The 12,120-nt window shown below is 52.5% G+C and overlaps 1 protein-coding gene across 1 annotated transcript; it reads left to right on the plus strand.

The window, feature by feature from the left end:
• The first annotated feature begins 528 nt into the window (after window positions 1-528).
• USP18 (ubiquitin specific peptidase 18) lies at window positions 529-11,847 on the plus strand. The gene is made up of 10 exons (XM_037058081.1): window positions 529-780; window positions 1,766-1,862; window positions 5,859-6,004; window positions 6,982-7,061; window positions 7,348-7,494; window positions 8,120-8,215; window positions 8,527-8,697; window positions 9,167-9,298; window positions 9,803-9,852; window positions 11,258-11,847. The coding sequence occupies exons 1-10, from the start codon at window positions 723-725 to the stop codon at window positions 11,301-11,303; spliced, it is 1,023 nt and encodes a 340-aa protein (XP_036913976.1). The 5' UTR covers window positions 529-722; the 3' UTR covers window positions 11,304-11,847.
• The last annotated feature ends 273 nt before the right edge of the window (window positions 11,848-12,120 follow it).

Below are 12,120 nucleotides of genomic sequence, written 5' to 3' on the forward strand. Positions count from 1 at the left end.
TCCCTCGGCGAATATCTGGTTTGCCAGAACAGAGAACCTGGGGTGGGGGGTGGAGAAAGTGGGGTGCCCACTCTGCTGAGTTAAGAACGGATATGTGGGACAAGGAGAGTGGGTGTGGGGCCGAGTTCTCATCTGGCCCCAGATTGGTGGTTTCCAGGTACCGTGTGCGGCACAGTGTGGTGCTGTGGGGAGTTTACGGCATGCGCCACCTGCCTGTGTAGTCAGGGGCACTGAACTCTTTCCCCTCAGATGGTCCAATGAGAAATGACAACAGCCAGCACAGGAGTAGCCATCTGGTGTGAATGAATTGAAACTATACCTATATATTTTATGTCAGATTGGCAAAAAGTGTAACATGTTTTGGCGTGCTGCAGAGTTGCAGTAATCAGGTCACGTGAGCTGTGGGTGGCCAAGGCTGGAACCGCTGCCCTGCAGCTTTGGCAGCGGGTCTCTGGTCTCCCTGCTCACTCGTTTCGCTCCCCCACACGGCCCCTTGTCCTGAAGGCCTGTGCTGTATTTTCACAGACGTCCCACTCAGGAGGGCTCTTCCTGGGAGTGAGCTCGTGCCATGCTGAAGACCAGCCAGCCAGAGGCCTGGGGACTTCAGAGTGGTCACTGATGGGCAAGGTGTTTTGGTTCCTGAGGACATCTGCGCATCAGTCCTGGCTGAGTCTCAGCAACCCTCGGCGGACCCTGTTGAGAACAAGCAAGAGAACAGCAACATGAAGAAGAAGAGGGAGCGGCTACCCTCGCACCTCGGGGTCTGGGACAGCCCTCACGGTCATTACCACCTTCCCCTCCCCCTTTCGACTGTGCAGACCCATCTTGTTCACCCACCAGACCTTGGGCAGTAGGGCTTTGTGGTGACAGACCCCTGATCTCTTGTGCCTCCATTTCAGCTTCTGTAAATGGGAGTAAAAGGTCCCACTGCATGCAGTTGCTGGGGGGGGGGGGGCACCTGAGCTGTGGGGGGGAGACTCCTCAAACCAAGGCTGGGCAGAGCCCTCAGCATCACCTCCCGCCTCCCGAGCCCCTGTGTGTAGGTGTGTCCAGAGGCCAGCGCTTCTGCTGGTTCCTGAGTGCAACTCTGTGACCTGCCACCCCTGGATTTTTACATCCTCACTGCCCTGTCTCAGGAATCCTCCCTCCTAAGTCACTCACCTGTGGGGACTGTGGAGCCCCAGGCTGGCTGGGGAAGGGGATGTGGGTTGCAAGTGGGTCAGAGCAACGTTGCCTTTCGGTTTTCTGACGTCCTGCTGAGTTCCTTGTGGTTTTCAACCCCTGAAGGTAAGACTGGGTTGTAGTGACTCCCCATAAGCTCTGTTTCAATTTCTCCAACCGTGTGGGCAAGACTGAGCAGGGCCTTGCCACTGTGAAAGGACTTTTACCGCTGAGTCCCCAGGACACCTGTGTGACTCAGCTCCGGCAGGAAGTCGTCATTTTCATGCACAGAGTTTCTGAATCGGTTCTCACTGCTTTGTTCTCCCAACAATGGCATGTGTACCTGTGACGCAAGCCACACAGTGTCTCAGGACACCTCTTCTCCTAGCGGATCCCTGCACTGACTGCCATTGCCCAGTCGCTTCTCAGAGCCCCTGCTGGATCTCTCCTCTACCGCTGTTTGCAAGCTCGCTAGGGAGTTCTTCCTCTCTCTGAGGGGCTGCACAGGATCTCGCGCCCTGAAGGAGATTTCTGAGAGCCACGTGACTTCTGCTGTGTCCCTGGCCAGGCCTTGTCCTCAGTGCCTTTCCTCTTCTTTCTGCAGGCCCAGTCGGTTTGCACAACCTGGGGCAGACCTGTTGCCTTAACTCCCTGATCCAGGTGTTGATTAGGAATGTGGGCTTTACCCAGATACTGAAGAGGTAAGACTATTATTCAGGCCATAAACATGTGTATTACGTGTATTGTCAAAATGCTGTTATTTCCAGTGACTTGGACTTTTTAAAAATAATTTCTCATTCTTCACTTATAGTTGACATTCAGTATGTATTAGTTCCAGGTGTTCAGCACAGCGATTAGACACTTGTGTAAGTCACAAAGTGATCACCCGGAGAAGTCCAGCATCGACCTGGCACCACCACAGTCATTACAATATTAGTGACTGTGTTCCTTGTGCTGCGCACATCCCTGTGACTGTTCTGTAACTACCAGTGTGCACTAGTTTTAAAAGGATTTGTTTCTGGAAAGAGGGAAAGAGAGGGAGAAAGAGAGGGAGAAAAATATCAGTGTGTGGTTCCCTCTGATACGCCCCCTACTGGGGACCTGGTCCACAGCCCAGGCATGTGCCCTGACTGGGAACCGAATCAGTGACCCTTTGGTTCACAGGCAGACACTCAAGGCCCTGAGCCACACCAGCCAGGGCCCAATGTGTCCTTTTTAATCCCTTACCTTGTTCACCCATTCCCCCAACTCCACTCCCGTCTGGAGAGCATCAAAATGTTCTTTGTATTTATGAGTATCTTGGATTTTCTTTTATTTTGTGTTTTAGATTCCACGTGTAAGTGAATTCATATGGTATTTGTCTTTCTCTGTGTGACTTATTTCACTTAGTGTACGACCCTCTAGGTCCATCCGTGTTGTCACAGATGGTAAGCTGCCACTCTTATTTAATGGCCAAGTTACAGTCCATTGCGTCCATGCGCCCCTGCTTCATCCCCTCATCTGCCAGCGGCACTGAAGTTGCCTCTGTAGCTTGGCAATTGCAAACAGTGCTGTAAGGAACATGCGGATGCATGTGTCTTTCCGAATTAGTGCCTTGGGTTTCTTCCAGTAAATATCCAGAAGTGGAATTGCCGGGCCCTTCTTTGTCTCTTGTTATAGCCTTTCTTTGAAAGTCCGTTTTGAGTAGTATAAGTATGGCTGCGCCAGATAGTTCTGTTACTGCTTACGTGAACTGTCCTCCCATCCCTTTGCTTTCATCTGTGTGTATCTTTCCATCGGAAGTGGGTCTCTTGTAGGCGGCAAGCGTAAGGGCCTTGTTTTCTTATCGGTTCAGGTACCCTGTGTCTTTTGATTGGAGCATTTCACTCATCTACATTTGAAGTAGTTGTTAATAGGTAGTTATTGCCATTTCATTATCATATTTTTTATTTTATTTTTTTCTTCTTCTTGATGAAGTCCTCTTAACATTTCTTGTAATACCAGTTTGGTGTTGATGAACTCCTTTGGCTGTTTATCTGGGAAGCTCTTTACCCATCCTTTGATTCTAAATGATAGCTTTGCAGGGTAGAATAATCTTGTTTGTAGGTCCCTGCTTTTCATCACTTTCAATCTTTTGTTGCAAAGTTTCTGTTGAGAAATCAGGTGACAGTCTTATGGGAGCTCCCTTGTAGGTAACTAACTGTTTTACTCTTGGTGCTTTTTAGAGTCTCTCCTTGTCTTCAACCTTTGGCATTTTAATTATGATTTGTCTTGGAGTGGGCCTCTTTGGGTTCATCTTGTGTGGGACTCTCTGTGCTCCTGGACTTGTAGGTCTATTTCCTTCACCAGTTTAGGGGAATTTTCTTTTTTTTTTTACTTGTTATTCAAGTACATTGTCTCCAATTTCCAGGTGGAGTTTTCTGTCACTCTTTCTTCACATGAGCTTTCAGTTCCTTTCTCCCTCTGTCCTCCTGCTGTCAGTGTGAGTGTTGTGCTTGGTGTTGTCCCCGAGGCCCTTTAAACTATCCTCATTTAAAAAAAGTTTTTTTCTGTTCTGATTGTTTTCAAAATTGTCATCTTCAAAATTGCTGATTCTGTCTTCTGCTTCTGTTGATTGCCTCTGATGTAAACTTTATTCGGTTAGTGTATTTCTGATTTCTGACTGCTTTTTAAACTGTTTTCTATGTCCATTTTCACATTTCCTGTCCTTTGTTGAAGTTCTCGCTGACATCTCGCTGAGCACACTTCTAACTCATGGCTTGACCTCTGCATTAGGTGGATGGCTTGTCTCCATTCTGTTCAGTTCTCTTTTTTTGGAGTTTTGTTCTGTTTTTTCATCTGGGACCTGTGTCCTTATCTCCCCACTTTGGCCGCCTGCTTGTGTGTGTTTCTGTGTATCAGGTAGAGCTGCTGTGACTCTCGGTCTGGGCCAAGTGGCCGTGTGTAGTAGGTGTCCTGTGGGGCCCAGTGACACAGCCTCCCTGCTTACCTGAGGCAGTGCGTTTGCTGTACTGCTGGTGTGGGTTCTGTGTGCCTTCCTGTTGTGGTTGCGCCTTGACTGCTGTGGGCATGCCATTGTGAGGCAATGGCCCTCTGGCTGATTGGTTGTGGGAGCTGGTGCCCTTTGGGTGTGACATTTCAGGGGTGGCTAGGCGGTGCTCTGGTGTGGTCTGCATCTGGCCACCGAGTGTATTGGTTCTGGGGCCTCTTAGGAGGTACAGGCCCAGGTCAGCTGCTGACTCTGGCCTGCCTGGAGCTACCTGGTGTGAGCTACAAAGTGATGTGCATGTGATTGCCCCTTGTGCTCAGCTCGGAGGGGCCTGAGAGACACTGAGCTGTGAACAGACGCCAGCTGTTGTCAGTGTTGGGCCTGGGGCTGCTTCGCACAGTGAGGCCAGATGCTGCTTGTTTGGGGCTTGTGAACCTTTGAGAGACTTTAGGGAAGTCTGCAGCATGAGCCAAGACATTCTGTTTGTATGGAAAAGCCACTAGAAACAGCTTGGGTGATTCTGCAGGTTCACTGGGGAGGGTCTCAGGGAATCAACAGGGCAGGACAAACAGTGTGAGCAGGTCGATGGCGACTCAGATGCGAGGCCAGTCTGCCCGCTCTGTGGTGGGAGGGGGAATCATCGACGGAACCGTGGCCTCGGCCAGCACATGTATAGCTGCCTTCCAGCCCTCACCCCACTGCCAGACACCTCAGTTCCTCCCTGTGTGTCTCCCTGGTGCCTTGGGAGATGCTGCCTTATGGCTGGAGGGCAGAGGGAAGGAGTCTCTCAGTGGGTGAGTTCGTGAACTCCTGGGAAGCCCTCTGTCTCCATCAGCCACAGTCCCCACTGGCTTTCACAGCCAGAAGTTAGGGGGACTCCTCCTCTTGCCACTGGAACCCTGGGCTGGTTGTAGGGCCTGGTGTGAGGCTGGGCTCCCTCACTTCTCGGGGACCTGTGCAGCCGGGACGTCCCTCCTGATGTTAGCTGCCGCGCAGGGGTGTGGGGCCAGTCTGTTCTGCATGTCTCTCCCCCCCACATGGCTGCATCTGCACGTCCCCAGTTGTCGGCCGTCCGTTCATCTGGATCTCACTCAGGCCGCGCTGGATCATGGCTGCTCTGTCATTTAGCTGCACAAGAATGTTGATGGGGTTGTGGGAGGAGGTGAGTGCAGCCTTTACTTACTTCTTCCTCTTGCCCAGAAGTCCACAGTGACTCCGACTATAGTTTTCTTTCAAAAGGCACGAGAGGAAAGTCTTGATCTGTACATTCTGGACCACACAGTCGCCTAATAAGTTCAAAAAATATATAAATGCCACCCTGACTGTTGTGGCTCATTGATTTGGGCATTGTCCCAGAAACTAGAACGTTGTTGGTTCAAGTCCTTGTCAGTGCACATGCCTGGATGGTAGGCCAACCCCCCCCCCCCCCCCCGCCGTGGGGGACATGCAGGAGGCAACCGATGGATGTTTCTTTTGCACATCAATGTTCCTCTCCCTCTTTTTCTCCCTGCCTTCTCCCCTCTCTAGAAAAATAATAAATAAAATCTTTTAACTAATTTGGAACACTGAAAAATTCCAATAACTGGCTTCCACCCCCGGAAATTCCGATTTAGTCAGTTCACAGAGTGGCCTGGGCATGAAGACTTTTGGAAGTAAGTCCCCTTGAGTGTGCGCAGGGTGCCCCCGACCCAGAGAACCAGGGGGGCTCACGGCTGTTGCTGCCCGGCAGGTTAAAAGTGCCAGTGGGTGTGGAGGAGCAGAAGAGGAACGTGCCCTTCCAGCTGCTCTTGCTGCTGGAGAAGATGCAGGACGGCCGGCAGAAGGCTGTGCGGCCCATGGAGCTGGTGTGCTGCCTCCAGAAGCACAACGTGCCGGGTGAGACAGCCCCCAGCACCGGCTCCTGGCCTGGTGCTCTGGTGGGCGGGTGCGGGAGACCGAGAGGGAGAGGAAGGAGAGGAAAGGAGGGGAAGGGAGAGCAGAGGGACTAAGTGTGACGTTTGGCAGACGGTGGACCGCTTGTGTTGGAGGCGTTGATGTCGATCCAAAATGTTTTGAAGAGCCCATGTTTCTGCAGGCACAGGGTGGGTGTTATTGGCACACAGCAGCAAAGCCCCGAGAACGTTTCCTTTTTGCTTAGTGTCACAAAGGAAATAAAGTGGGGTGGAGGCAGCAGATGTGACTGTCTGGTGCACTCACAACAGTGACCCTTCTTGCAATGTCTTTGTGTTTTGCCCTTTGGTGAGAGAGTCTTTGGTGTGTTTTCATTTCCTCTGTCTCCCTAGGTCCCTCTCCTAGGCTTCTGCACTTAGTTTTGGGGCTTACACCCACTTACGTCACATGCATGGAATTCACCGCTTCCCCCTTGCCTCCCCTACCTCTGCAGTGGTCCTTTCTCTTCTTGTTCTCCTGGACACTGTTGGGGAGGACCTGATTCAGATACAAGTATTGAGAAACAGCTTGATTTTTAGGGAAGTGGATGAGAAAAATCCATAAAGGCACAGAGCAGCGAGTGGCCATAGGCATCCAAGTCAAGTGTTGGCCTGGCCCGGACAGGGCAGAATGCACCGCTGACTGCTGGTTCTATCTAGTTGGGTCCCTGAGTGGAGGCCCCTGGGGGTGGGTGGCAAATCAGAGGCAGAAAACTTGGATGTTCAGTTTTAAGAGCAGCTCTCAGCAACCAGCACCAAGCCCGTTCCCCATTGGTGGCACCTGCCATCCCGTGGAGATGGGGCCTGAAAACAGGGCAAAGGCAGGAAGACACGGTGGCGAGTGCTCACGGGCATCCAGGCCCCGGGGTTTGAGCGGTGTCCTCGGGGACTTGCTAATCGGGCCGTGCCTTTCTCTTTGGCCAGTGTTTGTCCAGCACGATGCTGCTCAACTCTACCTCACGGTGTGGAACCTCATCAAGGACCAGATGACGGACGTGGACCTGGTGAGACGCCAGGGCCGAGCGCAGGTTTAAGGTGCCGCCCATTCAGCCCACTCAGCAGTGGTCAGCGAGATGTGTAGAGAGGGTGGAAAGAGAGAGTCATCGAATGCAGATCACAGCTCCGCGGTATTAATGTCATTGTCTGCGCCTTTCTGAGGAGAGCAGGGAGCGCCAGTAGCTGCCATTCCTTGAGCTTCGGTGGGCCGGCTCCAGCTCTGCACATTGCCCTGGCCTGGCCTGTGGATGGCTGCGAGCCCTTTTCACCCCCACCCTCCCTCCTCCCATGCAGGCTGAGCGGCTGCGGGCCCTGCACACGATCCAGATGCGGGAGACCTTCGTGTGCCTGGACTGTGCTGGGGAGAGCAGCACGGACAGCAGCATGCTGACCCTCCCACTCTCTCTCTTCGATGCGGACTCACACCTCCTGGGGACACTGGTAAGGGGTTTCTCTTGGTGAGTTTCCTGTTCTCTCACAGCCCAGAGCCCCCCTATAAGTGTATCGAGGTCGTAGGGGGACATCGGTTCGCCAAACCACTCAGGTTTCAAGTGCACAAGTCAGTGACACATCTGCACACACATTTCGTGTGCCCACCACCCCAGCAGTCTCTGTTTCATGTATCCCCCCCTCACGCCCCCTTAGTCCCCCCACCCCTCCACCCCTCTCTGTCTGACTGTCTCTATGCTGTTTCTCTGTCTGTTCCTTATAAAATGTCTTTTTGTTGAACCCCTTCATCTTCCTGCTTCCTTAGTTCAGCAATCGGGCTTCTACAGTTCACGCTTGGCATTTGAAAATCATTTCTGTCTTCTTTGCATGGCTCTGGCTAAGTTTTCCTTTGATTTGGCAAAAAATTTCTTTTCTCCTATTTATGCTTTCAGGTGCCCTGTCCTGTTTTCCCCTCTGATCAGCAGGCACTTTGCACCATTCCACCACGGACCCCAGTCTGGACCCAACACTGGGGACGTGGAGACACCAGAAGGGAAGCTGACTTCCCGCTTGCAGGGCCAGGCTGTGCCCCGAACGGGAAACGCCAACCCTGCTTGTTTTCTCGTTCTGTGGACAGGAGGAGGCCCTTCACTGCTTCTTCCAGCCCAGGCCGCTGTCCAGAGAGAGCAGGTGCTTCTGCAAGCACTGTGGGAGGAGGACCTGCGGCCAGCAGGTACTCCCTCCTGAGATTGGCACCTCCCAGAAGGGCCTGCCCCTGAGAGACCCTTCACAGAGCCCCAGGCAGCCCAGGGTCCTGAGGAAGAATTTTCCCTCGAGGCTGGAGGAGTTCCACCAGCTGACTCCACTGTGGCCCTGGGTTCTGTGCAGCTGCAGAACCGAACCTGGGCAGCTCAGGACTTCGGTCTCCACTGGGGCCCCACTTTGCATCGAGTCCTCCTGCGTCCCTCCTCCCACGTCAGCTGTGCTCTCTCCCCATTTCCAGTGCCCGAGGGCTTCAGCTCCACAGTGATTTTGCTTTCGTAGGTCTTGAAGCCGACAGGTTTGCCCCAGACCTTGACAATCCACCTCATGCGGTTCTCTGTCAGGAATTCACGGACAGAAAAACTCTGCAGTTCCCTGCATTTCCCCCAGAGACTGGACCTAGGTCAGGTCCTTCTGACGGAGGACACTTCCCCCTGCGATGGCGAAGGCCAGGTGAGGCACTCCCCACTCCCGTCCCGTGTTCACATGGTCAGGACGCGCCGCATTGCTGTGCTGTGGAACCTCGGTGGCTTCTGGGTGCGTGTTCAGGTGGCCCCCTTCCCAGGGCTTGTCCACCGATCTTGTTCATTCTGCAGGTCCCTGCAAGCATGTCTTACATCTGGGGTGCTCTTCCCCAGCTCCTCAGCCTTTCCTCAGCTGGTGTGCCTTTTCCTTTACTGGGCAACAGTGGGTTTTCCTGAATTTGCCTGTAATACCACCTGGTATAAAACACAGCATTCTGATTCTGGCTTACTTAACAGCAACGTTCTCGAAGTCAGGGACTGTTTTGAAGGTCCCTTGAGGCCCCAGGCCTGGCGTGGAGTAGATTCCAGACAAATGTGCAAGGAAACGTCTCCTTATTCTAAGGCAGGGCTGGGAAAGCAGGGCCATGGGTGAGTTGCCTGTTCTGCGGTCCTTCCAGCTCGGAGGGCAGTTTGAGCTCTTTGCGGTGATCGCGCACGTCGGGCTGCCCAACTTTGGCCATTACTGCGCCTACATCCGGAACTCCGCAGATGGACGGTGGTTCTGCTTCAACGACTCCAGTGTGTGTGAGGTGAGCCACACTGCCCAAAACTGCGTGGCCCCCAGCTAGCGCTCTCCGGCGTCTTCTGAGCCCAGGGCTGGGTGGGTCTTCGAAGTCACCCGAGCCACGGTGTGGCCCTGGCCTCTCGGTGTGGGACGGTGTATGGGCATGACAGCTGTTTTCTGCATGAAGTCCCCATCCGGCTTAGCGCTGTCCCAGAGTCCACTTGGCTCGACCTCTAGGGTTTCCGCGTGCTAATAAGCTCAGTAGCGCCCTGCAGCTCCAGGCTGTGAGGGGGAAACTTAAGGAAAGCAGGGAGAGGTAGAAATGTGAAATTAGAACCCCAGGCCGAGCATAACCACATTTAAACAGAGAGGGGAAGGCGGAAGAGACCCTTTGCTTCCGTGGCGTTTATCAGCAGACGCTGTGGGCCTCGAGCGTCCCCGGGGAAGTTTGTTGGGAGGAGTGAGGGAGGCGGAAGGCAGCACCCTGTGCTCTCTGGGTGCTTCACTCTGTGTGTCTGTGTGCATCCAGGTGTCCTGGGAAGACATCCGGTGTACCTACGGCAATCGCAGCTACCGCTGGTAAGAGACGTGTTTGAGTGGGCGAAGCCCCCTGAGCTTGTACAGGGCCCTCAACTGCTGTGGAAACGCTCATGGGCTCGGTCAGCTTCATCTTTCATATCCACCCTACTGCACCATGATTTTCTCACAGTTTAGTTTATCTATTTACTTTTTTGATCCTCACCCGAGGATATGGTTTTTTTAAATTGATTTGAGAGAGAGAGATAAACATCGATTGGTTGCCTCCCATATGCGCCCAGACTAGGGACCAAACCCACAACCTAGGCATGTGCCCTAACTGAGAATTGGACCTGTAGCCCTTAGGTGTACAGGACAACCCTCCAACCAACTGGGCCATCCGGCCAGAATGGTTTTCTCAGAGTTTACACTCCACCAGACACAACGGAAGAGGAAGTAGCTCCTATGCCCCCGTGTCCTCCCCCTGGCTTTGCACCCACAGGACCTGGCCAGCGTTCCCCTCTGTGAGCTCATCACCAAGGCGGCAGCCCAACCCTGCCTGCATACCCTGTGTGTGGCTTCCCCCTGCCCCACTCAGGCCGATCTGCAGGGGCTCCTCACGAGCCCCCACTGTGTTCGGAATGTACCTCCTTCACGGAAAGGGCCCCACGGTTTTCTGCCCATTTGCTGACATAACTGTCACTGTAGCCCATGTACTCATTGGGGGCAAGGATCACCTTTTTCCACTTTCTCCGTCTGGGTCAGTAGCTTGTATTTAGTAAATATCAATACCTGTATTTTTAAAAATCAGTAACAGTAGAGGGGAAGCTGGAAAGAGAAGAGCTGGGTGAAATCAAAGCGGAGACTTTGGAAGTGCGCTAGCGGAGTTGCGGGGTCATCGTGCCCCAGAGGTGACACTGGAGAGGGTTCAGCCGCGGAAGTTGAGCAGCTCACTTGAACAGTCATGAACTGGGTGGAACTTGTGTTCGAAATCCTCCTCCAACCTTCCTCTCCTCTTACAAGCACCTCTCTTGGGTGCTCACTCTTTGTCACTTCCTGGTTGTCAGCAGCTTCCCTCCCCCATTAATTAGGACGGAGTGTGGCAAACTCTCTAAAAAGGGGCCAGGGAATCAGTATTTTAGGCTTTGTGGGCCACACAGTCTCTATTGCGGCTGTTCAACACTGCCTCTGTAGCCGAAAGCAGCCACAGACGTCCGTGGGTGACAGAGTGTGGCCGTGTGCCAGTGGACTTCATTGGACTCGTGGGTTCCTGGTTGCCAGCCCCTGATTCAGATGCCGAGTGACCCCAGTGTAGTGGTGGTGGTCTCCTCTGCGATGGTGGACAGATGAACACTTTATCCAGCAGTCTGGGAAGTTGGCTGACCTTTATGCTGTTGTGAATTAATAATGTATCAGTTAACTGTGAATGTTTCATTTCCGCTATGATGTTGCATTTTATTCTCTGTAGGAGGGAAACTGCCTATCTTCTGCTTTACATGAAGACTGAGTCTTAATGGATATGCCCTAGATCTACAGAGACTGACAAAGTATTATTTTCCTGTTCTATTCATGAATCTGCTCTTTTGGGAGATGTTGCAGTGAGGAGAAGCACCGTTTTCAAATTGTATAATTAAATTTTATTTATAATCTAGTCATTATAAAAATATTTAACTGTCACCTCACAGGTATTGATCAGTCGGAAGGGACACTGCCCGCACCAGCTGGCCCTGGCTGCCTGAGCAGAGCAGGACACTGGCCCTTTTGGCCATGAGGCTGTGGGACTGCAGATGCTTCCAGGGGCCGAGAGCTGCCTGCAGTGTCCAGGGTGCAGGGGCGTCAGGGGAGTGTTTCCGTGTTTTATAACTAGTGTTGTGGTTCTTGCTGAATATCATTTCTATCTAAATATTTTTTTAATTTTTAAAACCTGTGTTAATGCCCTAAGACTGAAGTGCTTTATAATTAATTGTTATTCATTTATGTGATAGTATGTACTGAGCACCCACTCTCCATGAGATTGCATGCTAGGCACAATAGTGAATAAAGTTTTATTTCTCAAAACTTGTTTGCATTTTAATGGGTGGTAATCAAAATACGTAAGATGCTGAGGGTTTGTGCTTTAGGAACTCAGAGGAAAGGGAAGTCCCCTCCATCGTGGGGCAGCAGGAGGAGACCTCAGGCTGGAAACGGCTCAGGTGGGGGAGGAGCCATGCAGGGCAAGGCTCCAGGTTCAAAGGTCGTCTCTGACCCTGGTTTAGAACCAGGGAAGCAAGTGGTGAGTGATAAAGGTGGCAGGCAAGTGGGGCTCCAAACGTAGAGGGTCTTTAGTTAAAT

Source organism: Sturnira hondurensis, unplaced genomic scaffold (genome assembly GCF_014824575.4).
Source record: "Sturnira hondurensis isolate 20B ecotype Veracruz unplaced genomic scaffold, ASM1482457v3 Scaffold0009812, whole genome shotgun sequence".
NCBI classification, from domain to species: Eukaryota; Metazoa; Chordata; class Mammalia; order Chiroptera; family Phyllostomidae; genus Sturnira; species Sturnira hondurensis.